General features: G+C 27.9%; 2 protein-coding genes and 1 long non-coding RNA gene across 5 annotated transcripts; 2 read left to right on the forward strand and 1 right to left on the reverse strand.

Annotated features, from left to right (window-relative positions):
* Nucleotides 1-4,215: 4,215 nt before the first annotated feature.
* LOC132949787 (fatty acyl-CoA reductase wat-like) lies at nt 4,216-11,193 on the forward strand. Its single transcript, XM_061020866.1, has 8 exons — nt 4,216-4,615; nt 7,583-7,831; nt 8,514-8,641; nt 8,718-8,827; nt 8,982-9,171; nt 9,258-9,521; nt 10,412-10,669; nt 10,901-11,193. The coding sequence occupies exons 1-8, from the start codon at nt 4,427-4,429 to the stop codon at nt 10,986-10,988; spliced, it is 1,476 nt and encodes a 491-aa protein (XP_060876849.1). The 5' UTR covers nt 4,216-4,426; the 3' UTR covers nt 10,989-11,193.
* Nucleotides 11,194-13,228: 2,035 nt separating this feature from the next.
* Nucleotides 13,229-22,290, reverse strand: LOC132949790 (uncharacterized). 2 transcript variants are annotated; one of them, XR_009665132.1, is made up of 4 exons: nt 22,165-22,209; nt 21,754-21,857; nt 15,769-15,864; nt 13,229-15,700 (listed from the first exon to the last, which is right to left on the reverse strand). It is a non-coding gene; the product is annotated as an uncharacterized LOC132949790 (long non-coding RNA). The 2 variants fall into 2 exon arrangements; XR_009665133.1 differs by lacking the exon at nt 21,754-21,857 and having other exon boundaries at nt 22,165-22,290.
* LOC132949786 (fatty acyl-CoA reductase wat-like) lies at nt 21,261-26,944 on the forward strand. 2 transcript variants are annotated; one of them, XM_061020865.1, is made up of 9 exons: nt 21,261-21,288; nt 21,723-21,859; nt 23,184-23,432; nt 23,648-23,775; nt 23,857-23,966; nt 24,081-24,270; nt 24,357-24,617; nt 25,816-26,073; nt 26,138-26,944. In XM_061020865.1, the coding sequence occupies exons 3-9, from the start codon at nt 23,295-23,297 to the stop codon at nt 26,223-26,225; spliced, it is 1,173 nt and encodes a 390-aa protein (XP_060876848.1). In that variant the 5' UTR covers nt 21,261-21,288; nt 21,723-21,859; nt 23,184-23,294; the 3' UTR covers nt 26,226-26,944. The 2 variants fall into 2 exon arrangements, with proteins under 2 accessions (XP_060876848.1, XP_060876847.1); XM_061020864.1 differs by lacking the exon at nt 21,261-21,288 and having other exon boundaries at nt 21,472-21,859.
* Nucleotides 26,945-27,584: the final 640 nt, after the last annotated feature.

The raw sequence follows: 27,584 nt of genomic DNA on the forward strand, positions 1-27,584 counted from the left end.
TTTATAAATATTTAAAATATCTCATATTCTGTTTCAGTAAACTTTTTTTTCTTTTTTATTGGGAAAATACTTATGTGAAGTCTTTGATTAAAACTTTTAATTTAAGTTATGAAAAAAAAACTTTTTTTATTTTATATTTGAAATAATTTACAATCTATACAACGTTAAGTACAATAAGCAAATTTTATATTTAATGGTAAGTGACAGGAGAACTTAACATTTGTGGGCAGGCACTCAGCAGCACCACCTGGCAAAAAAAAAACTTATGAATTTTTAACTGAAAAATAATTGTCAACATTTTAAAATTTCTTATGGCTATCAATAGTTCAAAAAGACTTGAAAATGTTTGAAAATATTACAATGTATGAAAAATGGTCATTTTAACATTTGGTGAAAATGTTAAGTGCCTACAATTATTACTTTTTGAATCACAACAAATTATCAAAAATTGATAGATGAAAATTCGTTAATTTACTGATGTAAATACTATATTGTAAACATTTTAAATTCAAACGCTCATAAAAAATGTTTGTTACTTTCCGGTAAACTTTTTTTCTTCTGTTTAAGGTGGGAAAATTTGTGGGGAATCTCCTATTCAAATGTCTAATCTAATGTTATCTATGAAAGGAAAAACTTTTACCTATGAATTTTGATAAAATATGAACTTAAAATGCATATAAAAAATAATCGGCCGATGTATCGTTAAAATTGTTGAACTTCCATTACTTAAATTTATAAGGAATCTAGCTAAAATCTAAATTTTCAAGCTTTTGTCTCCATTTTTTTTATATCATAATTAAAGTACTGTACCCGTCCAACTTGGACTTTGGACGTACATGGTACAACGGCCTAAACACGCCACTGTTAACGACTTTCTTACATTTTTAAATTAATCTTTTTTTAGTTCAGTATTATTAACATTTTAAAATTACGTACATTTAATTTTTGACGGTTTTAGTGTTAGATTTCAAAAAGTAAATAATTCGTTTTCAAGTTAACTTTATGATCATGACGAATTCGAAATAAGTTTTTTTAAGTTTTATTTGATTCCTAGGATAGTAGGTATAATATTGGCATAGGTATAGGAAATCCAGTCGGTATCAAATCGCCTTACCTGGACTGGTAAGTCTTGAATATCAATATTCTGTTGCCATAATTGCAACTATCGCAGTACTCACCGCCGATTCAACTAACAAACATCAGAATACCAAATTATTCAAATGAATACACCGCAGGATCCATCGTTTGTGAATTGTGGTTGATACAACAGCTGATATGTGCAGATCGTTTGATGGCCAAATAAAATTGGGAAGAAACTCCGAAGTCATGAGAATGGAAAAGATAATAAATATATATTAGACATATTGTATTTATAAAGTGTATTAGGGCATCTATAATGCGTTTGTTTCAACAACAACCAAAATTGTAATCAAAAAAATTTAAGTTATTAAACCCTAATTCCGTATCAATGATATCTGAAAACCAATGCCAGGTTCCTGTTATAGTTGTAAAACCAAGTGATTTGAAATTAAGGACATTGCATTTGATTATATTTACTTTAGTACCTACGTATAAGCCACGAATGTTTTAATTTTTAATGCAGTTGTTTGGCAATGACTTCGCATTTACTAAAAAACATACACTGCAAAAACGTTAATACTTTCAGAGAAAATTAATAATGATTGTTTTCCTTTTAAAATAATCACTCTGCGTTTTTGATGTTGAATCATTATTATTATTAAATTTCTTTTCTGCGTGCAAATCCAGCCGCCGGGTATAATATGGCTAATAAGTTATCAAAACCAGTTAGGCATGTGGATTATCGAGCACGTGTTGTATATTATTAGGTATTATAATTTATGGGTAATACGGTTCATAGGTAATAAATATTAGATACCTACAGTTAATTCAACATTAAGCCGGTTTTCACAAGACTATACTTGCCAAGACTACTTGTCAAGTACACCAAAATATAAATATATATTTTTTAAGTATGCTCATTTGACTTTTCCTATGACTCGTATTACATTTACCGACTGAAATTTATTATCGGTAAGGATACCGTCTTGGCGGGCGGTACCAACTATTAAAAGCGGTTCTTACGGTAAACGAAACATTTCAGTTGAATGACCTGGCAATTTATTCTGGTTGTAAATCGTTTACGATGAATGGAAAATGGAAATATAAATACTTGACGAAAATTTCAATGTACAAACATGAAACAAATAATTATAATGTTCATGACTTTAAGTTTGATTAAAGGTGAATTCACTTTATAGCAAACATCAAAAGGCGAAAGGGCATTGAAAAAATGTGTACCCAGGGTAGAAAAATCCTAAGTATGCCACTGATTTAAACATAATATGAAATATGAATACAAATCCTCACATTCGTTATTTTTAATTGTGGAATACATTTTAACTGCCTATTGTATCAGGGAGTTCATTACTATTTACTACCTAGGCAAAATTACTGAAATGCATTTAACAATGTGTAAGAGAGATCATCATTTTTGTAGTTTTGTATCGAGATAACTCGATTATTAGGATACCAAATGAAAACGAGCGATTTGTTGACTTGATAATGCCGTATAGGTACATGTTATTGATTATTGCTTTGTCGTAATAATTTTCATTTGTAAATAGCCCATTTTCGTTATTTTAAGAACTTTATTTAAATTATTTTGAACGTAAATCATACGGGTACAAATTAATAATTATTGACTTGTTATTAAATATAATAATCAGTCACGAGACACGAAGTCGATTTGGCGTAGGTACTAACCATGGTTAAAATATACAAGGTTTGTATACATTTTAAGTTTATATTTTGACAAAATCACGTACATTTGCTGATTATTTTACAAAATGTATACAATTTAAAATTTGAATACCTAGCTAAGGTTTAATTGAATACAAAATTGTTCATGAGCAGTCATCCTAAAAATATAAATAATATAGGTAGGTAAATGCATAATTTATTTTATAGTCATTCGTAGTTCAAATTTTGAAGAAATTAGATATTTTAATTAAAAATTACAATTTTAGTTATTGTATTCACAGATATTCATGGGGACCTAACCAAGTATATTATTATAATTTATTTTACGCAATAACACATTAAAATATTAATTATTAGACTAATTTAACTTCAAGCTACTGCCTATTTATATCACAAACCTATATTCGCATCATTCATAAATAGGTATTGTCCTATTGATTCAAAAGTTAATAACAATAATATAGCCTATAGGTATTATGTTATAAATATTTTTGCTATTGTTATAATATTAACAATGTAATAAATACGAAGCTTGTGACAAAAATTAATCGAACCTACCGTGTTTATGACCCATCCAGTTGATCTTGGCACTCAGCAACCGTTCTGATTTTAAAAACACAGATGTAGTCCTAAATGTATATATTATATATTATATTGAAAAATACAGTTTTTGGATCACTAAAAATATAGTTATCGGGCTATACTAATAGTATCTACTGGAAATTATACAAATTACAATCTATACATCCATCTCCACTAACCGGGAAAACTATACTGAACCGAATTTTCTGAATTTTCGTACAGTTTTTCCCGATTGAAGGAAAATTTCCCTTGAAGGATTTCGATTTGATTTCTGTTCACCGAAATAAATGCATGTAACTTATAACTTAAGAGTATTCATCAGTTTTTTCCAGTTATTTTTAAAAAGTTATACGTTAAATTATAAAACCATGTTTAAACGTCATATTTTTAACTATTGTTAAACTGTAGCTTTTTCCTAGTTATTAATTTGATTTTAAAAAAACCTTTTAAATGTTCTTAACTTATCAAAAATTTTTTCCGCTTACATTTATACTTATCAGATATGAAAATATCACCAATATCCTATGTTAGGAATATATAACTAAAATATTGTATCATTACCATAAAATATTATAAATATTAAATAGGTAGTAATTAATCTATTGATAAATATGAAGGCCACCGTGTGAGTACTTTTGGGTATTTCCAAAACAAAAAAAATAATTGACGCTACGTAAACAAAAATGTTTACGAAGGAAATGAGTTCAAACGCTGTCTGAAATCTGAATCAATGGAAAATACGAATGGTCGAATGGAATGATACATTTCATGTGGAAGGGAGAAAATAAGAGGATGGGTCAAATATCAGAGGTTGTAGAGTCTTAATAAAATGTTGTTACTGTACAAGTCCCGTTATGAGTACATATAAAACGTTGATGACTACTACTATTTTATTTTGATCGGCTTATTATCGGTTTGAACTCGATGGTACATGGCACATGATATATAAATAGTTTATTATAAAAGCAACCAGATCAGATTTGGCTGTCCAATATTCAGTTACTGTTGACTACCGACCACTGCACGTTTCGTATAATCGATTTGGATCAACACATTGCATGAAATGGAGACGGGTATAGTCGAATCGTTCGGAAATGGGACAGTTTTAATCACCGGAAGTACTGGGTTCTTGGGGAAAATGCTCACAGAAAAGTTGCTAAGGTCTTGTCCAGTGGACAGTATCGCTATTTTAGTCAGAAGTAAGAAAGGGCTTAGCGCCAGTCAACGGGTCGCGGAAATATACAAGCAAGCTGTAAGTACCTACTTATACAGTATTTTGTATTAATAATATACGTACATGTTACGCTCATAAATGTTGGTGATTTAATAACTATAATTAATTATCTTATGCACGTAAACATGAATTATATTAATTGTGAATTAAATTAAGTTAAATAATGTATAGATATTATTATAGGACGTATCATGGCTGAGCAAGTTGAATATTTATTTTTTTTAACGTGTTAATAAACTTAGTTAATATGTCGGGAGACCGGTGCTAGTTGTCACAGTTTAATTGAATTATTTTTAGGTATTTATTTATTGCCTATATTGGGATAAAAAAGTATTTATATATTATTATATTGCAATTAAGTTATATACACTAATATACGATATAAATATAAGTTAAAAAAATTAAAACATCATGCGTTGATCATGCATATTAAATTTATAATAATTTAACACGTGCGATACAATACATATGTGCCAATCTTTATTTTATTTATGTTCTATTTATAGTTTAATAAAATAAATAACTATTATATCGCTTTACCATTAAATTATTATTTGTCTATAAATATAATAATATAAGTACTTGTAAAGTTCATCCTGCCCTTGCACAGTTGTACGGCGTTACCCGTGACAAATTAAATTTCCGACTAATTTCGTTGAAATTTGAACTTAAAATATCTATTAAAAAATACTGTCTATATAATTTTTAGACTTATTAGTTACACAATTAAATGCTTATGAGACACCTTGTTTTAAATTTTCAATCTTAAGCTATAAAATCGGGTAAGTGGGGTAACGCTCTGCTGTACATTAGGTGTCCAGAGAGTCACTGTAATGGATGTGTTAAATTTGAATTCAATGAAATGAAATGATAAAATAAACATTTGATGCAAAATTTCAAGTGCCTATACGGTTAATAGTTTTTGAATAACGACAAAATAAGAAAATCATTGTATGAGAATTTGTTAATTTACGGGTCGATATCCAATGTCGAACATCAAACACTCGTAAAAAATGTATTTAATTTGCCGGTAAACTTTTATTTTGTTAAATGTAGGAAAACTTAAAGGAAATCTTATACGAAAATTTCAAATCTTAGATATGCAAAAAAACATTTTAGATTCTGAGTTGAGCAATGAATGTATTGATTTTACAATGATGTGAGTGTGTTTTTTTTGTGCCTGTCATCACCGTTTGGGGCAGTCAAAATGATTCGATTTTCTTCAAAAGTATCTTGTTGGATGAGAAAACTAATCTAGTTGGTGCTTCGGGAGGTCAAAATTGAAATAGTTATCAAAAGTGCTAGAAAAAACAACATACAAATTAATGAAAAACGGGAATTTTTAAAAATCGGTTTTCACAGAATCGATTTTGGTTTTTAGTGTAGCTCTGAAACAAATGATCGTATAGGTATACATGGAAATTTTATCTGGTTGCTTATATAAGCCTTTTTTTTATATACGATAACATCTTAAAAATATTTTGATTTGTTTTGAACTGTTTACGGACATTTTCAGTTTCCAATTTTTTTTAGTTTTTTTTCTATGAATGTCAATAAAATTTTATTTGTTGGGTAAATAAGCTTGAAAATATAATACAAGGCTCCGAATATATTGTTATGGTGACATTTGAAAAATATTAAAAATCCGTAGTCACAATTTTTTTAATAAGTGTTTAAAGTTCAAATTTTGACAAAATACGTAAAAATCACAAAAATTTACAAATTATTTTGAGTTAGAAATTCATAAAAATTTTTAATTTTAAATCTAAGATTTGAAAATGTAATACAAGATTTTTTATAACTTTGTCTACCTTTATCAACAAAAAAAAATGTCTATAAGAAAGTCAAATTAAAATTTTTATCAGCGTTTGAAGTTATTATTTTACAACATTGGATATTTACTTGATTTCTCATGTAACGATTTTCTTATTTTGTTGTATTTCAAAAACGAATAACTATAGATACATGAAATTTACACTGTTCGTTTTATCAATTCCCATACTTCATAAGATTTTCAAAACAAATTGGATCTTTTTGAGCTGTTCGCGGACATTTTCAATTTTCAATTTTTTTAATTTTCCTTTATATAATTGTCAATAAAATGTTATTTGTGTTGGGTCAAAAAGTGTAAAAATTAATTCAAGCGGTTCCTGATATATTGTTGCTATAACAGAGCCCCTCAAATTACCAACTAGATTCACTTTCCTACCAAAAAAGATGCTGTTGAAGAAAAAAGCTTCATTGTCCTAAAAGACGAAGACAGACACAAAAAAAATACACACACGACACACATAAATGTAAAATCAATACATTCATCGCTCAGCTCAGAATCTAAAATTGAACATTTTAATGATAATTTAATTAAAAAAAAAAATAAGAAATGGATTTTTTCGTGATTTTGATGTATTTTTTATTTTTAAAATACAATTTACAATACGTTACCATCCAGAATAATAAGTACATTTTTTAGATGAATTAATGGCTTGAAAAAAAAGACGGATTAAAGAAGCCTTCCAATAATAAAGGCACTTTGTCCGTTACTCATTTGAACTTAAAATGCTTATAAAACAAATCGTGTTTATTTACCTTTAATATTTTTATACTGCTTTAATAACCACTATTATTTATGAAGAACATGTTGTATTCAATTTTAAAGCATTTTTATCCAGCAAAAATTTTTTTATTGACATTTATAGAAAACAAAATTTGAAATTTGAAATGTCTACAAATAATTATCCAAAATATTCTGGAAATGTAGTCTTGTATTAAAAATGAACATTTGGTGAAAATTTGAAGTACTGTGGTTATTCGTTTTTCAATTCCAACAATTAATCGAAAATCGTTCGAATAAAATTACCCATATCCAATTATTATAATAACTATTTTATTTTCTGTAACCAATATATAAAATAATATAATACATAATACTTATACATTTGACCACCTACATACCTAATAAAGATGATTTAAAAATATATTTTTCAGCTATTTGACCGACTTCGTAGTGAAAAATCAGATTTTATAGAGTCAATCAGGATCATCGATGGACATTTAGAAGAATCATCGATGGGTTTATCACCGTCTGACCGAGAGTGGTTGATAGATAATGTGAATTTCGTTTTTCATTGCGCGGCTACGATTAAGTTCAACGAACCTCTCGATTTGGCATCGCAAATAAATGTCCAAGGCACTGAAAATGTGTTGGCATTAGCATCTCAAATGAAAAATCTCAAGGTAATAACTATAATAATTCAATAAATAATAACCACATATTATATAGGCAGGTATAGTACCTACTATGCTAGTGTTGTGATGGTATGTGATTTTTATGAAGTACACCACTCAAGACATGTTTTTTTCAGTTTGAAAGAACGTATGTAAATCTAAAAATAATAGTATTGGAACTATACGTTTCTATCCACATAAGTAATTTAGTTACGGGAAATTGAAAAGAAAACCGCGTCATATATCTTATAGAAAAGTTGTCAACTTCACACAACGATTCTTTAAAAAAAAAAAAATAATATTATTATCGACTTTTTTTTATTATTATAATAATATGTTATGAATACCTACCTATTTCTGAAGATAATGAAACAAGAATTTCAACACAATTAAAAAAATCTATATTTTAATTTTAATACTAACCCGTGACTATACTAACAGTGATTTTTGAGAACCACAAAGGGTATAATAAACTCTTCAGATGATAAATGGATATAATGATAAAATAATATATTTGGATTACTCAGATTTGTTGTATTTTAGAGCAACTATCACAAACATTTTTGGTTAGGTATTTTATTAGATTAGTAGGTACTGAATTTCTTTTTAATTTTCTTATTCTATAAAAGAGAATATTTTAAAAGGGTTGTTGTGTAATATACTTAAAGAAAAACGCATACATACTTTACAGGGTTTTGTGCACGTGTCAACAGCTTACTCACACTGTCCGAGGAGTGAAATCAAAGAAGAATTCTATGACGTTCCAATCACGGCTAAAGAGTTAAAAAATGTGGTTGTTGACGAGGAATCGACTACTAAGTAAATATATTATATACTTGTCGATTGGTGTTTGTTCTTTTTAAACTATCCATTAATTTACACTCGTGAACGATAGAGTTCTAAAGAATTGGCCGAATACGTACACATTTACAAAAGCAGTCACGGAAAATATGATACAAACAAACGGAAATCACTTGCCGATATCAATATTTCGTCCATCGATTAGTAAGAATAATATGGTTAATTTTACGGGAGAAAAATATCCAATTTAGTAACTTGTATATTTGAATAATGATAATCGGGATAAATTATGAATTAAATTGTGGTGTTTAATAATTGAAACTAGAGAAATATGTCAACTTAATATTATTATATATAGTCGGATGCACGAAATCTGAACCAGAACCTGGCTGGTTGGAAAACATGAACGGACCAACAGGTTTGGTTACCGGAGTCATGGTTGGATTTTTGAGGACGGTACCAAACATCGGGAGCAATATAACAGATATCATCCCTGCCGATTACACCGTCAACGCATTGATTAGCGTCATGTGGGACACAGTTAACAGGTGTGCAATGACATCAAAAATATTCATTGTGCGTACACACGCAATGTTTAAAATAATATTACAATAACTGTTTTGATAATTTTTAGACACAAACAGTCGAACGGAGTGAACAACAAGGTACCGAAAATATATAATTACGTTTCATGTGTCGAAAGTCCTTTGACATGGGGTAGATATATCAGAGAAATGCACGATCAATATTACGTAGCTCCTCCTTTGCAATCGATGTGGTACGGTTTTTATATTTTCTATACGAATTTAATGGTCGGAAGTATTTTGAGATTTTTCTTACACCGAATACCAGGCGCATTTATGGACTTATTATTGATTTTGTGTGGTAAATCTCCCAAGTAAGTTATGATTACTTTGTTAATTCGATAAAAATTATATTATTAACAATTTATTAAATGTTTAATTTTTTTCAAACTTTTTTTATTATAATTTCGAAAATAAATTACTGTTGACTTAAAATTTTTACCGACTATCAGGCTATATTAAACATAAAATTATTTTCAACATTTTATGGAAACTTTTGTGTTATTTATAGATATTTGACATTTTTTTGAATTATATAATATGATTCAATTTTTGTTTGTAAAGTTTGAAATACGAAATTCTTTGTAAATTGTACTGAGAGAAATATAAAATTTCTAATATATATTATACATCTTTTATAATAATTTTAAGTTCAAATTTTATTGACATCGGAGTATTGGATATTGGATATTGGATGCATATAATGTGTATTAATTATTTATCCTTAACCTGTTATTTTGTTATTATTCAAAAATGTATAATCCGGTATAGATTATTGAGCTAATAATTTTACTCAATAACTAAATAATCTTAGAAAATTTCTTAGGTATAAGTAGGTAAGGAGATTGCAAACGGACAATTATTTCAACCAAAATGTACCAATGTTTTGTCGATCGGTATGATGGACCTTATAACATTATAAGACTTCTGAAAAATGATTTGAATTCATTAGGATTGACAAAAAGTACATACAAACGAGCATAAATTGTTTACGGTTCATATGCGTGTGTGGGAGCACTCCGCTATTTTATTTACACGCAGTCACATACGTTAATGATCACTTACTACGCACACAAGACCTACATGCATACAATATTTGAAAATTGCCTATTTTGAACTCCTTGAAAACTGTCCGCTGGCAATCCCCTTAATATTATGTTAGCTTATGAAAATCATTAATATAAAATATTTTATTCATACTTAGAATGTTGCGAATGTATGCGAAAACAGAAAATATGATTGATTTACTATATGAGTTTTCTACAAGACAATGGACATTTGATAATGGCAATATAAGAGAATTGTGGTCGTCGCTAAGTAAAGACGACCGTGAAACGTTCCGGTTTAGTTTAGAGGAATTTGATTGGAAACCTTACATAAAAAGCTACTATTATGGTATCAGGAGGCATGTACTGCACGAAGACCTAAGCAACGTAGGAAAGGCATCATCGAAAAACCAAATGTACGATATTGTAAACTGTGATTTTAGATTTTCCTCCCTCTGGATTTTGAATTATTGTTTTTATGGTATTACGTATTAATATTTTATTTTTATTTTTTTTACAACACGGTGATATACCCAAATCGATATAATATAGTAAATACATACAAAATATAATACATAATACGTATAAAATAATTAAACTGTATACTAAATTGATTAAACTTATTTATATTGATGTAATTCTTTTAGGTTATTATGGCTGCATCAGATGTTTATGGTTCTAATTGTTTATATCTTGCTGCAATTGTTTTGGGCGTGTATAACATTTGTATTTTGAAGAAACCGTCGTCAATATTCTATCCAAAAAACAAATCTAACAATAATTGTTATTAATTACCAAAAACGAGTTACTTTTAATAGATATAGTTCTTAGATTCTCAGTTCTCACCATGTGAAATGTAAATATTATAATGTAAACATACAACATATATATATTTATATATAATATGTAATATATGTATTTGTCTTATTGACTATTTTAAGCTAGATTGTTAAATTATTTTTAATTAAATGAAAAAATAAAATATGTATACTCATAGTATTGATAATCAATATTATTCGCAAAAACGCGGAAAGCAGTTGTCTTTTCGTGTTATATAGCTTATGCCGTTTGAATTATTTAGTTATTTATTTATTAAATATAATACGGGACTAGCCCAATTTAAATAGACATTCACAAAAAAATACAGAGAAAAAATAATAGAATTAATACAGCTTGATACAGTGCTATAGGTAGACATCTATAATATATAATTTACTTATTTCAATAACAAAAAGATAACATGACAAAAATACAGTTTAAAATAAAAAAGATGGTTCTTCATTGGCTAATTTCAACATTCGTGAGATAGGACGATTCGGCATATAATTGGAAGAACAAAAAGGGATAGAGAAGGGATATACTGTACGGGAGTTAAAAACAGGAACATGAAAATTAACAGTCTGTAGTAAGTCAGGGATACTCAGGCTTCCACTAATTAGGTTAAGCAGAAAATTAAAATGTGCATGATCCCTCCTATCTGCTAGCGTAGAGAGGTTTAGTCTATGAAGCACGTCTTGTGGCATGTGGTGGACAATCAATTTGGAGGACATAAGCAACATTTTTTAAAAATTTCCGCTGTACACGTTCGATTTTGTACTGGTCATCAATTATGCAAAGATATTGTAAATATTACTTTTATAACGAGTGGTGGACGATGATTGTAATTTTCACACATCATTATAATAAATAAGGTTGAATTTAATCAATAATTACCCATTGGCCATTTGTCATCTCTAAATTCCAATACAAAATAATAAATATGTGTAACACCGACGTAATGTGGATAGGCATCTGGAGGTCAAATCGTATTCATATAATTATAATTTATAGTGTGTGGCCCTTATCTATGCTGCCAGCGAGAACGGGCGGCCGAATGCAAGTGATCTGATGTCCGAAATAAAGATTATAGTCCTTGGAAGGGCAGGACTCTCTTTATTTAAGCCACCTCTGGCCAGCGTGACCGTACCGTCCGTTCTTCAGATGTTAGATGCGCTACGACCTCCACAAAAACCCATCTCTAAGTATAAAGAGTCCTGCGTGTGACTTTTGGTTTCGGAAATTTTACAAGCCATAATCAGAAGACACGTTTTTTGTGTCACCTGTAATCCTACTACAGCATATTAGTAGGTACCTATATAATCGTCAGTTATGAGCCAGGTAAGACACATAATATATTATAATTTACATACAATTATAATGTGAGGTGTATTCGATCAATTCTCGAAAATAGGTACTAATTATTTAATATTTATTAATTTCTATTACTTATTACAATTTTTCATAAATCATAATATATTATACTTGACGAGTGTTATCGATTTACGCCTTGAATGTGAAGATTCTGCAGCCACACTTGCAAATCGCAATGCGTTGTTCTGATTCTACTATCAATTTTTAGAACAATACATTATAAGTAGGCAGTTTACAGTTAAGTACTATATAATATGCATTGTTCGCAGTCGAATATTGCACGGTAATAAAAAACTCGCTGGTACGCCTGGATAGTTTGATGCTGTGTCAGTGAACATTTTGATGAAAGTCCGAAGTTTTTTTGACTAGATTAGGACATACCTAGGTGTGTTGTACATTCGTCAGGTGTTATTGGCACGACGATGGAAAAAGCAATAAGCATAATATTTAACAAATTGTTTTATTGTGAATTAATTATTATCTTCTAATCATTAGAATATTTGACACGAGTATTATGCTCATTCCACAATCGATTACGAACTAACAGGCAACAGCCAACATTTATCTCTAGGTAGGTTAGGTCATTTATATCTAGGTAGGTAGGTATGTATAGTACGTATAATTAAATTTATCTTATCGCATATTTCCGATAGCGATGGCTTATCCGTTATAATTTTATCGAAATAGAAAATATACATCTTTAATTTCAAATGTGATCACGGGCCGCATATTATGACAGGGCGGGCCGCGGGTTGAAGACCCCTGTTCTAATGTAAACACGCAGTTTTGTTTTGAATAGGTATGTCCTCCATCGCGTATAATTTGTATTTCTTAGCATTATTTTGAAATGTTCATAATATGTTAATAGGTACATATTGTATAATACAAATGTCTATTATACTCTATAGCAGCGTTCCTCAACCTGTGGTGGTACTCTAAGAAAATCTCAGTTTATAAAAAAAAATGGAATGGATCATTACTCACATCAAATATGATTTGGTTTATTTTGTATTAATAATAGTTGAACAATGTACATATTTTTTATGCATATTATTAAGTATAATTTCATAGGCAGGGTTGGGCAGCATCTTCGATAGTTGTATCTTGTATCTTGTATCTCGATACATTAATGCTATACTTTGAAATAATAATTGTTTACGATTATTTTCACACGCCTACCTATCAACCGCGACTGTTTGAATATGTTCTAGTAAAATATGTGAAAAAGGCGCGGCAAATTTAAATTTATGAATACCATAATTTAATTATTGCAGTATTAATTAATTTCAAATTATCAACAATTCTGATTTTTACTATCATAATTAATATTTATTTTGAGAATACAAATACAATTGAGTAGTTATATAGGTGATTTTTTGGAGACTGTAGCTTACAACTTGTAAGAATAAATTATCAGATGTCACTTTTGAAAAATTAGTATTTTTAAAAGGAAACAAGGCGTTATGTTATACTAAACAAGTAAATAAATTATTCGTTTTCTAGACGTTAAGTACAATGTAAATTAAGTTCAACCCTGACTAGTAACTATTATTATACAATACACATTATACAATTAAATATTTATAACATAGGTATCTTGTACCTACTATAATTATTTGTATAATTTTATAAAATATATAATTAAATTCCAAGTTATTATAGTAGTATTATTGACTATATTATTATAATAATCAATATTTGCGATTTTTATCAATATAATATATTATATAATACTAGTATAATAATTAAGTAATAACTACTACAACTTATAATAACTTATTACTTATTGCCTATGTAGCTTATGACTCTCTAAATAATTATGTACGTGAATAATAATTAATTATCTTGTAGAATATTGTTATTAAGTTATTACATTTTGTGGTCTATATTAACTAACTAATATATAGTATAGTATCGAAAATCTAGCATCTTGGTACTCTAAATCCAAGCATCTAGTATCTAGTATCGTGATACTGATTTTTTAGTATTTTGCCTACCCCAGTTGGCAGTTCATATAGGTTCATAGTGAAAATTAAAAAAAAATGTAATTTATAAATGGGTGCATTATAATAACTCTGTATAAGAGTACCTATAGAAACAGTTATTTTTAACGAATCAAGGTGATAAAAAGTTAATAAAATCACGTAAAATCTACCTATACTTAGGTTTATGTTTATGCTATAAGACGATTTTTTTTAAAATTTTAACAGGAAAATATATATTTTTTAAAATTACTATCAGAATGCTATGTCATATTATGCTTGAATAAATAAATAAATCTGAGTACTTTTATATAATTTCATACTCAAAGTTTGTTATTTATTTTATATTCTGATCAGACTCATAGGAGCGATGAATGTATTGATTTTACAATGAAGTGTGGTTTGTTTGTGTCAATACGATGATAAATAGTAGATAAAACGCTTCAATTTATAACTTTGGGGATAGTTTCTGGTAAGAAATAGAATCTAGTTAGTACTTTGAGAGGTTTCGAAAATTCTCAATACTTTTCTTAATAATTGGGATGAACAAAAAAAAAAAAAAATTAGGGCAAAATGGAAATTCATAGTTCAACCGGCAATACATTGTGAAAATTTTATACAAGGTTTCTCATAACTAGTCCTACACTGTAACTAAAGTAACATACTAGATATTTTATTTTATAAGTAAGATAGAGTCTAACTAAAATTTTTCCACGGAATATCACTTTACATGGTACAATACTGTGTTGGCTATTTTAATTTGAGGACAAAGAATTCAATTTATCTACAGCATTACTATAAACACTATATTCTATAAAACAAAGTTAAAAAAAGTTGAAAAGTTTTTGAATACAATCAACAATTTTTTTCCAACATTACTAACTTTTCCGACCATTATTACCTACCGTTATGGATAATTATTACACTTATATCTATAAGTATATCTGTGCGTTGTTTATAAACGTATTAATTATTTACAATGAGGTGTGGTGTTTTCTTTATCGTGTACCTTAATGTATGTTTTGGAAGTGTTTCATACATTATAGCGTGTGATTTATATTGGCCGTGATGACGTGTTCTTATTATTGAATATTATATTTACCCTTGATATAGTTTTGCGGTTAAATGGCATATTATCAAAGACCCGTGCAAACTGTTGCGGTGGCGGTAAATTGTGTCAGGCCACATTTTACAGCGGCTTCCACGGTTGTATTAAAAATTTATCTTCGTCGAAAAGAATCGTTCCATCTATATATTTTATAAAATGATCATTAACTGAAACAATAATTACTAAATTGCTACTTGTTGTGTAAGTAATTTACTAGAAGTGAGATTATGTATACCGATCAATTAAATCCATCGTGTATTTGAGACGGTCTTAATTTAATTTCCAAGATCATTTATTATTTTGCATTTCCACAGCAGTTGATATACATTTTCTATTCAACATAAAAACAAAACTATAATATATTTCGATTTTTGTATATCCTAGCGGCTTTGTAAGGTTTTAATGTCCTAATAATATTAATAGATCGTTCTCATCATTAGCTACGATTAATCGGGATCACGTGTTTCATAAACTTCAAATTAATGTGTCTTATCCTTATGATAATATTTTTAAAATGATTGATATTCATTGCAGTAAAACTACATTTTTAATAATAAATATCCTATACAGTTTAGTTCGAAAGATATTTTATAATATGAAAAAAATTGCTTACATGTTGTACAAACAAACTACTTCCCAAATGAACTACAATAGATTTTCTTAATTACGTGCATGTGTTAATCTCAATCCAAACTCGATTATAACAATTATTATATTTTAGATTCTGAGCGGAGCGAGGAAGCTAGTGGTTTTACAATGGTGTTAAATTTTTTTTTTTTTTAATATCCTGTATACAAAATTTTTACCAGATGGAGTGCATTGATTTTAACATATAGTACTTTATCTTTTAGCAAATTGGATCAATATGGTACTTTAGAGAGGTCATTTTCAGAGCTACTGACAAATTACGAAAAACCGCTTAAAATGGGATTTTAATTTCTAAAGATTTGTTTATCACCGTAGCAACGAATAAAAAATTATAATATTATAATATTAGTTCTATTTAGAGGTTATAATAAATGTTGAAAATTAAAAAAATCTAGACTGATAAACCGTCTCCGCGTAGAATCGTTTTTTTTTATACAATGATATTTTATCATTGAATTCAAGTTTAATACAATCCATTATACATTGAGTCACTTGTAATCTACTGTACAGCAGAGCGACATCCACTTACCCGCTTTTTAATATTAAAATTTCTATTAAAACTAACCCTAAATTATTTTAGAAATCTTTTAACAATAAAAAAAACTTACCCATCATCCCTTCCAAAAACTATGATTTATGACAATGAACTATTTATTGGTGGAAAGGATATTGTTGATCGCTTTGCTCATTATTTTTCAAGCGTCTATGAAAACCAGTTTACTTCAACAGAAATGCCCATCAGTCATTTACTTTAAATAATTCAGTTGAAATAAATTTTAACTCGTGTGTTTTAAGCATCACAGACGTTCTAAATAAGTTAGAAAATGTCACTAATATAAAATGAGTCCTGGCCCTGTTATAATTTCAAGCTGTTTCTTTATTAATTGTAAATACATGTTAGCTGTTCGCCTTTATTATATTTATATAATTTATCTCTTTCTAGTGATTGTTTTCCATCAAATTGGAAAATTAGAATTGTAAAGCCTATAAAAACGTATTAAAAAAATGAAAAGATTTAACTAATATAATTCACTATCTTCGGCCTATTTCGTTTATTTAAATTATTCCTAAATTATTTGAATCTATTGTATCTAAAAAAATATATACCTATAGTACTTGCATCGCTATTAAATTATGATCAACATGATTTTTAGAAAGGCATATCAAAAACGACCAATCTTTTAATTTTTCAAAAATATTTACTAAATGCATTTTCATCAGGATATCATGTGGAAAAATCGTTCTTTTATTATTTTTGTAGCAATTTTAATGATTGCAAAATAACTTGGTGCAAAAACCGATTAATATTTTTTCTCCAGTCAGAATCGTTTCTCGTATGCAATGATTTATCATTGAATTCAAATTTTTACACACCCATTACAGCAGTATATTCAAAAATATAAAAATTGGGTAAAAGGGCGTTGCTTTGATGTACAGTAGGTCACTGACCACTGTAATAGATGGTGTTAAATTTGAATTCAATGATATAAAATCATTGTATATGAAGAATGATTCTGCACTAAGACTATGATTTTACAAAGTAGATATATTTATTATTTGATGATATTATTGTGAAAGTAGTTTATTTTACTATTAGGCATTAGTGTTTTCAACAGTAGGTTAAATTCATTTTTGCGTCATTTATTATGCCGTCCAAACTCTAATTTATGGGGGAGGGGGGGATTTTTGAAAATTTACAAGGAGGCGTCGAATAAAAAAGGTTGGGAATCACTGTATTACAGTTACCTATCAATTCAATGTGTTCAGTGTTGATTATGAATTTTACACTCGACTCCTACTGTACGTCTGTACCTACCTACTTCCCCTCTCTTTAATCTATCATTTTATACTGGAGAAGCATAGACTATACCACACTTTTTTTAACGGTAACAATGACACATGACACATTGATAGATTTTAGATAATAAATAGGTATAATATTTGATTTTTAATTTTTTTTTAACCTTTGTTTGCATATGCTCAGAATGTTTAGGTCTATACAGTAGGACCGTCGGCTAACCTGGGCACCCATATCCATATCAAACGCCTTGCCTTCAACAACTGGTCTTGTCAATTACACTTTATTTTAACAACTAAATACGTAACTCTCAAAAATAAACTTATGGTATACAACAACTACTCCTCAAACCAATATAGACCTATACTGGCATTCAGTATTGGGTAGATGCTAAACCCACAAACATTAGTAAAATAAAAATAGTTCATTCCAATTGCCTTTGTTAAATAACCAAAGCCCCTTACTACGTATCAAATAATTTTCTCCATAAAGATTCAACAAAACAGTAAAAACGTTGTCAACGTTTTCTACGAACTTATGCACTTCAATAGCCACAATCACTGAACCACTACAACCCTTTGGCGCGTGATCTCAGAACTATCTGTTTCCACTATTCCTGATGACCCCAGAAGGCGCCTAAAACAAACATGATGTCATGATCTACTAAATGACTAACATCCACTTCTACGTGTCATGAAGTTCCACAAGCACATTGTCTAATATGTTGTACATTTAATTTATTTTATTTTACTATTTATAATATTTTTTATAAATCCACAACAACAAATGTGCTTTTTGTAAAACTATTCCTTTACAGATTTTACAATTACTAAATTAAAACAAAAAATTATTAAAACCATTATTGGAGACTGAAGAAATCGTTATTTCTCTTTTAATTATCAATTTATCGTATTCACTTCAAAATCCTATAAAAGTTTACTCATAATATAATATATTTTAAATATTTTAAAACTATTATCAGAAAAATGTATGAGGGTTATCGACACTTGTCGTATTTAATTTTCAAGAATTTTGATCAAGTATTTTTCATTACCTAACAATAATAAAATAAAATTAGTAACATTATAAATGTCTATAAATATCCTTAAATAACTCTAAATATTTTTAAAATATCATTGTGTATATAAAATTATAATTAAGGTACACTAGAATGTTTCAAGTTTCTACGATTAATGTTTTTATAATAACAATAACAAAATAACTACTTATAAAGGTGACGTCAGACACACAAAAAAAAACAGCACGTAATTTTTAAACCAATACATTCATCGTGAAGAGAGTGTACTATTGCACTATTTTTATAATATATAATTTACAAAAACATCTTAAAAATTTAATTTAAACTAACTCATATAGTCGAAGTTAATTTAATATCGAAAAAATAAATAAATTTAGTATCAGTATAGGTTAAGTAGATACCTACATTATTATATGGACAATATTATTGATAAATATATTTAGACCAGATTCACTGGAAATATATAGGTACATTTTAAGAAAATAAGCATTGAAACTATGAAATCATGAAAATATGCATTTATATGTCCTAAACACTTGAATTCGTAAAAATAGGCAAAATTAAATTGCCTATTTTAATTACGAATAACACAAACATATTTTTGACGAATCTATTTTCTCATACAAATATACGATGTATCAAAATAAAAATGCAAATGCATCGAATTTATAGTGTTTATTTAAGAATAAATTCCTATTTTGTCTTAATTGGTGAAATACCTCTAGATAAAATATTATTTAAACAGTGTTAAACCATTTAAAATTCCAATATTTTTTTTCTTTTTAAACTGTTTTATATAAAAAAATACTGTATTTTATTTTCGAAAATAGAAAATTACACAAACTCTGCCTATCATAAAATAGAGCTCTTATTATAGAAAAATACATGAGAGGAAAATAAAAGAGTTTAGCATAAAAACGTATACCTACCAATTATTAGTTTTAATATTATAAATGTATAATATTACTGCGGTTGTTTACGTAAGGAATTATGTGATGATTATGTGTGTTTAACAACGATTTTTTTTTGTGTTTATTTGTCGAAATAATATGTTATCTTAAAAAATATTAATATAATTTTTGTATGATCATCAATACATAATTTATAATATAATAGATCCTGTAAAAAACATTGGCGACGAATGGACGGACATGCATAAATATTATATTCTAATATTCTAATATTCTATACAATATACGTGTACAGAGACCTAAATTATCATATTGTTAGAATTAAATGAATAAAGTTAAATTTTAAATGAAAATAATTCTGTTATTTAACTAATGTTGAATAACGAACAAATATGTTTATTGTTGAACATACCGCGGCCGCGTCGTAGGAAGGAATGTTTACTTTAATCTGAATTCATTAATTTGTTTTTCTTGTAGAATTTTCTATGCAATGGTGTAAGTACTGTGTAACTGCGTGTTACTCATACAGTATTCATTTTTTTTCCACATTGTTGTGTGTTGCCCATTGAATTATTCTGTCGTCTGTTGTGTACAAATTTAATTAAATATAATTTTTTTCTATAATTATTGGAAATATTTGAAATCCATGAAGTTAATTATTTTAATGCGTTATGACATGATTCTTGCGCTGAAGTGAGTGAAGAAATGTGTATAAATGTGTATAATATGCAAGGCTGGGCATTAACGAGTTAAAAAGTTAATGTTAAGTTAAAAAGTTAATTTAGTTTTAACTTTTTAACTAAACTAGTTACTTTTGGCTTTTCATTAACTTAACTGTTAACTTACTAAATGTCTTTTTTAATTAACGTGATATTTACGAATTAATTTTTCATTTTAAGAAATAAGTTAAGTTAATTTATTTTGTTTTTAATTTTATTATATTTCACTATTTCAGTCTATTTTGTTTTCATGTCAAAAAATATTTACCATGAATTGTTTAAAGTTAAAAATTTAAATCATTCGAATACAACTTATATGGAAATACTATATAAAGTATAATATACACTATAGTAAATAATTTAGTTTTGGGTTGGAAAAATATTAAGTACGCTAGCGTTGTATAAACAAATTAAGTTTTTTTTAATTTAATAAAAAGTTATCAAAAAGTGTGTATTAACTTTTAACTTAACTGAGTTAACCTATAGTTAAATTAACTTTGAACTTTTTGCTATTGGTGCATATCAACTTAACTTAACTGAGTTAACAAAAATCATTAAGTTTCCCAGCCTTGATAATATGTACTTCCTGGTATTTATATCCACCAGGTGACGGTTGCGGAGTACTTTGCTTTTTCGTTAGGTATTGTATTATAAACTTAATATTTAATATGACTTTAATTATAAATGTTAATTATTAATTATAAAATTACTCTTAGCTATTTTCTTCTCCGGTTGCCCTTGATTATACAATTATATACGCGTGTTTAGTGGGGGGAGACAGCTATGGAGTACATACACCTGCTCGAGTTATAATAGGTACTAAAAATGGGCAGTACGTCCCCGCTTAATCAAATGTCTTTATTGTAGTTTTGCTTTACATTTATATTATTAATAAGGGATCAACTGAGTGTATGGCTTCAGTTGGTGCACATATCGTGTTTTCGTTCTCGGTTGTTATTTTCTGTACATTAGAACTTACATCTTAGTCTTACAAATAAATTACGCTAATTTTAACATTAATGATGGAAACAGGTGTAGCAGAAACGTTCAGAAATGGGATAGTTTTAATTACAGGAAGTACTGGATTTTTGGGGAAAATACTCACTGAAAAGTTACTCAGATCATGTCCTGTCAAAAATATTGTGGTACTTGTCAGACGTAAGAAAGAACTGAATGCTAGTCAAAGGGTCGCAAAAATATACCAACAAACTGTAAGTATAATGTTGTTGTTAATCAACAAATTAGATATACAAATTTAATATAGTCACAACTTTGCGTTTCAAGTACAGTTTTGACGATTTCATTTAAATTATGATTATTGTTGTAAATACAAACTTTAAATTTAAATGTATTATGATTTTTTAAACAAACAGATAAGTGTTGAAGGTAACTGCTATTAAATAGACAATAAATATCATAACTCAGAATATTTCATACAAAGTATTTAATTTAAATAAACAACCGTCGACCACAATCAGTGGAAAAAAAAAATAATAATAATAATGTGAATACTTACAGACGTGATTCAGTGACTACTAAGTGTGGGGACCAATGACCAGTGTAGAACTGTCGACATTTTTAATTTTAAACATTAATAATTATAAAATACTCAAAAGATAACTTATTGCACATAGGAATGGACATGATAATTTATATGAGTAACGTTGTCTATAAGTGTCACGTCTTAAAATACAAAAACAAAACATTTTATCAACATTGCAATTAATGCGAAATTATCTTATCATAAATACTTACAATTTTGTGGTATTTTATACATATATTACTAATTAGAAAACATGGTATGAATACCGTATGATTAGGTATCAGTTTATTCAAATGTAAAGTATTGATTCATAATAAGCTGTATGTGTTAAAATGATATAGGATTGAGGCAAATTGAAAGTTTCTATTCATTGTTTTTCGATTGTTATTATATAACCAGTCGATATTTTTTTATTTAACTACGTCGAACGTAAACAATTTTACAATTTAACTAATTATTAAGTGGTTTTGCAATACATGTATGGAAACTACCAGAAAAATAAAAATCTAATTCGGAAATTGTATTGTCTTCATAAACAAAACTACGACAAAATTTGTTTTTTCTTTTTTTTTGGGTGGGGGTGCTCAGAAGTCACAGGGCATCCCACCACAAACCATCACCTATAGTTGCGCTTACCACTGTATTTTAACTATTTTTATAGGTAATTGAATAAAATAATTTTAAATTTTTATGTGAACACACAATTTTAATATATAAAATGATTACCTAATACAATTATTAATTAAGTAAATATAACTTACATTAAACAAAAAAAAATAGTTTGTACTTATTATATATAAAATGATTACCTAATACAATTATTAATTAAGTAAATATAACTTACATTAAACAAAAAAAAATAGTTTGTACTTATTATATATAAAATGATTACCTAATACAATTATTAATTAAGTAAATATAACTTACATTAAACAAAAAAAAATAGTTTGTACTTATTTTTGAATTAAAAAAGAAATATTAATATTTTTCAGCTATTTGATCGGATTCGTCATGAAAAACCAGATTTTATAAAATCCATTAAAATTATTGAAGGGAATTTAGAGGAATCATCATTGGGATTATCGTTAGATGACCATGACTGGATGATAGAAAATGTTAACTTCGTTTTTCATTGCGCAGCGACGGTTAAATTCAACGAAACTCTCGAGTTGGCATCAAAAATAAATATTCAAGGGACTGAACATTTGTTGGCATTAGCGTCAAAAATGAAAAATCTTAAGGTACTTCATTAAAAAATATAAATATTGTTCACAAAAAACAAGGTAGAAACTAGAAAAGTCGCATTTGTTACAACAATATTTTCTATAGCTGTTATAAGCCGAGTGCTTGAGGTTTACTTGATAATGTCCATAAATACTACAGTATAAGGAAACAAGTTTCTGTAAATATTAAAAAAATATGGTTGAAATATTTGAGAAACGATTTTATTTTACAGGGTTTTGTGCACGTGTCGACTGCTTATTCACACTGTCCAAGGAAAGAAATTAAAGAAGAATACTATACCGTCCCGGTCACAGTTACGGAGCTGAAAAATATGTTGGTTGACAACGTACCGACTGCCGAGTAATTAATAATATATAATATATTTTTTGATTGATTAATAATTGATCACACTTTTTATAAAATTATTCGCGTGAACGATAGAATTATAGAGGATTGGCCCAATACGTACACTTTTACGAAAGCAGTCGCGGAAAACATGATAATGATAAATGAAAATCGCTTGCCGATATCAATATTTCGTCCTTCGATTAGTAAGAATAAAAATGTTGTTTTATTATTTTGTTATACATATAACAATATGTAAACACCTACTAAATAGTATTATTGAAAAACGAGACTTTTATCAACGCGTAATACTGTTATAGTCGGATGCACGGAATCCGAACCGGAACCTGGCTGGTTAGAAAACATGAACGGACCAACAGGTCTGATTTCCGGGGTCATGGTAGGATTTTTAAGGACGGCACCAAACATCGGAACCAATATAACAGACATTATCCCTGCCGATTACACCGTCAACGCATTGATTAGCGTCATGTGGGACACAGTTAACAGGTGTGCAATGGCATTAAAAATATTCATTGTGCGTACACACGCAATGTTTAAAATAATATTACAATAACTGTTTTGATAATTTTCAGACACAAACAGTCGAACATAGTGAACAAGGTACCGAAAATATATAATTACGTTTCATGTGTCGAAAGCCCTTTGACATGGGGTAGATATATCAGAGAAATGCACGATCAATATTACGTAGCTCCTCCTTTGCAATCGATGTGGTACGGTTTTTACATTCTCTATACGCATTTCATGGTCGGAAGTATTTTGAGATTTTTCTTGCACCGAATACCAGGTGCATTTATGGACTTGTTATTGATTTTGTGTGGTAAATCTCCCAAGTAAGTGCTTGTACTGTTTTTTGTTCATAATTTGTATAAATATGTATATATTTATCATAAGTCTTAAAACATGTTCAATAAGGCGCATTATCTTTTTGAAAAATTAAAAAAAAATATGTATATTTACCTACCAGGTTATAGTATAATATCACACTATAAATTACAATGGTTTAGAATGTTTAGATATTTTTTTTTGGTTGCATCATACTTTTAAATAATTTATACTTGTGTTATTTAATTGATCTAAATAATTTCAATGACGGTTTAAATTTAAAGACCACACTCTTACAATTCAATGTTAAACAAATATTTTTCAGAACTAAAAATTCAAAACCTATTATTATCTAAATGTATTCAATATTCATACACAATTTTGAATTTATTGCTGGCTCATTGTATATTGCTTAAATAAATGTATTGTTTTTAAATGTAAAGTTGAAATAAGAGATTGTAGTTGGATAGCTGCATACTACAGTATAGTATGAGCCATTATATACCAAGCGTCGTGGATAATCCCTTAGGCTTCAGCTACTTAAAAATATTTCACTCTTCCTACGTTATTATATAACATATGCAATAGTAGTTTGAAGTATATAAATAAATACATGGTAATTTTGTTATTATTATTATTTTATAATATGCACGTATGATGATTGTACTTGAAGTCAATTTTTTTCGTCAGGCCCCTCTCTTTTTCATTTCCAGGGCGCCTAATTGTAGCATATAGGAGTAGTCCATTCTGTATGATTAATTTTCTAAATTGTATAAGTTATTTCTTGAGTTTTTACATTTAATGTTCACTATTCAGAGTGCTTTAGATACAGATTTTTTTAAAAAATAGTTACGCTTGCAAGATTCAAACTTTTAAGTCCAAAGATTTAGTATTGACCTTTGTCTTATTAGGTGATGGATATATGATATTATAACGATTCGTTAAATTTTAAATTTAAGTGGGTATCTAGGTAATACAGGTTATTTATTTTTTTTATTGTAATTCAAATTGTCTGCGATATGGGCTTCGGTGAGAAGTTGAGTCTCGGGTCCTTGAAGAAATTACTAAAAAATAAATACAAGGCATAGTTAAAAAATATTTTACATAATTATTAGTTCATCTTATTTTATAATATTGTTTGGTACATATAATATTGTTTTCGGTAATAACTAAGAATACATTTTATATTACGTTTTTTTTTTACAGAATGTTAAGAATGTATGCAAAAACAGAAAGTATGGTCGATTTAATCTACGAGTTTTCTACAAAACAATGGAAATTTGACAATACAAATACTAGACAATTGTGGTTGTCACTAAGTAAAGACGATCGCAATATGTTCCAGTTCAGCTTAAAATCATTTGACTGGAAGTCGTATATAGAAAGCTATTATTACGGTATCAGAAAACATATACTTCACGAAGACCTAAGTAACGTTAAAGAAGCGTTATCAAAAAATAAAAAGTACGGCTAAAAATAGTAAAAATATTAGTTGTTTAATTATATTTATTTGGTTTTATGTTTTTAGGTTATTGAGGCTGCATCAGTTGTGTGTTGTTCTAGTTATTTATATCACATTCCATTTGTGTTGGATATTTATGAATTATTTGTTTTGAATGGTTCGTCGATATTACATTTTTATTTAATATTGTTTTTTAAGAAGCCGGTGCCAGTTTTCAAATTTTCCGCAATTCTGTACAATTTGAAAATTAAATTTTTTTATTTTAGTTGCCACCTTAATATTACAATACTTTTCTACTGATCAACTACCCGATACCTATTTAGTGGGGAGGGGGGTTGATAAGGTGTATATTATACCGGAGAAAATGTCTTCATGGGAATAATTCTCAGGCCTTATAGAATTGTAGGATTTTGATAACTATTTTTTTTTATCTGAAAGGAGAAAACCCCCTACATCGAACTCCGATTTTTTATTTTATTTCAAGTAATGGTGTAATATAATTTAGAAAAAAACTTTTAAAATTGTATTTTTTTTGAAAACATATTATAAAGTTTGAGATTAAAATATTGGAAGTTGGCGTTTAATGTGGCCTGTAGAATAGTATACGGTCTATGAGTTAAAAAAAAAAAATTATCAAATTTGGTTGATTCTACGGAACAGGATAATTATTTTCGTATTGTGTATTTTTGTGTACAAAATTACATTGGCACCGAGCGCCTTAAACGTATACCTATAATTATTATTGTAAACAAATAAATTATACTATTTAATTATCTTATATACATGAATATAATCTAAATAATGTGTCAAGTGACTATACTGAGTTTTGTATTATGATAAATATGAAAATACATGTATAGAAACTGTGTATTAAGCATTTATATTTTTATGACACCTATACCTACATGTTTGTTTTTGAGCGTATTTAAGTTTTAATTAGAAATAATTATATAGGTAAGCTCCTAGTCTATATGTTTCTATATAATTTAGAATATAATAACAGTAGTTGGTCAACGAGTATAAGTACTATACGTTTAAATTCATAGGCATAACTAAGGGGTATCGAGAAGTACTTTGTTACCTCATGGCTCATACATTATTTTTGTGATAGCGAGGATTTCTGATTACAACCACAAAAAAATACTTGAATTTCGAAAATATGTTAATTATATTCAATATTTATTGCTCACGTCTTAACGAAAATAATTCATTTTTTTAGTTGTGACTTGTTGGTAGAATTCCATAAAAATATTATGGTCAGAACAATTTTTGATTGTTGATGTATATAAAATAATAATTATTTTGTAAAAAATGCGCAGATTTTATTTAAATTTTAAAATTAAAAATTTGAGTTTATATATTCACAATATTTTATTATTTTTGTTTATTTATTTTTTTATTTAGAATAAAGTCTTTAACAATTAGGACATTAATTGCGGTTGTGTTAACATTATCAATGGATAAATTAGTTATAATTGGTTATTACATAGCTATGGAATAAATAATTGATACA

The sequence above is a fragment of the Metopolophium dirhodum genome, chromosome 7 (genome assembly GCF_019925205.1).
Source record: "Metopolophium dirhodum isolate CAU chromosome 7, ASM1992520v1, whole genome shotgun sequence".
Lineage (NCBI taxonomy): Eukaryota > Metazoa > Arthropoda > Insecta > Hemiptera > Aphididae > Metopolophium > Metopolophium dirhodum.

Bases quoted from the DNA above. Each gene is read 5' to 3' on its own strand.
- LOC132949787 (XM_061020866.1), top strand. From the start codon at position 4,427: ATGGAGACGGGTATAGTCGAATCGTTCGGAAATGGGACAGTTTTAATC. The intron at 4,616-7,582 runs GTAAGTACCTAC...TATATTTTTCAG, and splicing joins CGGAAATATACAAGCAAGCT to CTATTTGACCGACTTCGTAG. The intron at 8,642-8,717 runs GTAAATATATTA...CGTGAACGATAG, and splicing joins GACGAGGAATCGACTACTAA to AGTTCTAAAGAATTGGCCGA.
- LOC132949786 (XM_061020864.1), top strand. From the start codon at position 21,668: ATGATGGAAACAGGTGTAGCAGAAACGTTCAGAAATGGGATAGTTTTA. The intron at 23,433-23,647 runs GTACTTCATTAA...TTTATTTTACAG, and splicing joins CAAAAATGAAAAATCTTAAG to GGTTTTGTGCACGTGTCGAC. The intron at 23,967-24,080 runs GTAAGAATAAAA...ATACTGTTATAG, and splicing joins AATATTTCGTCCTTCGATTA to TCGGATGCACGGAATCCGAA.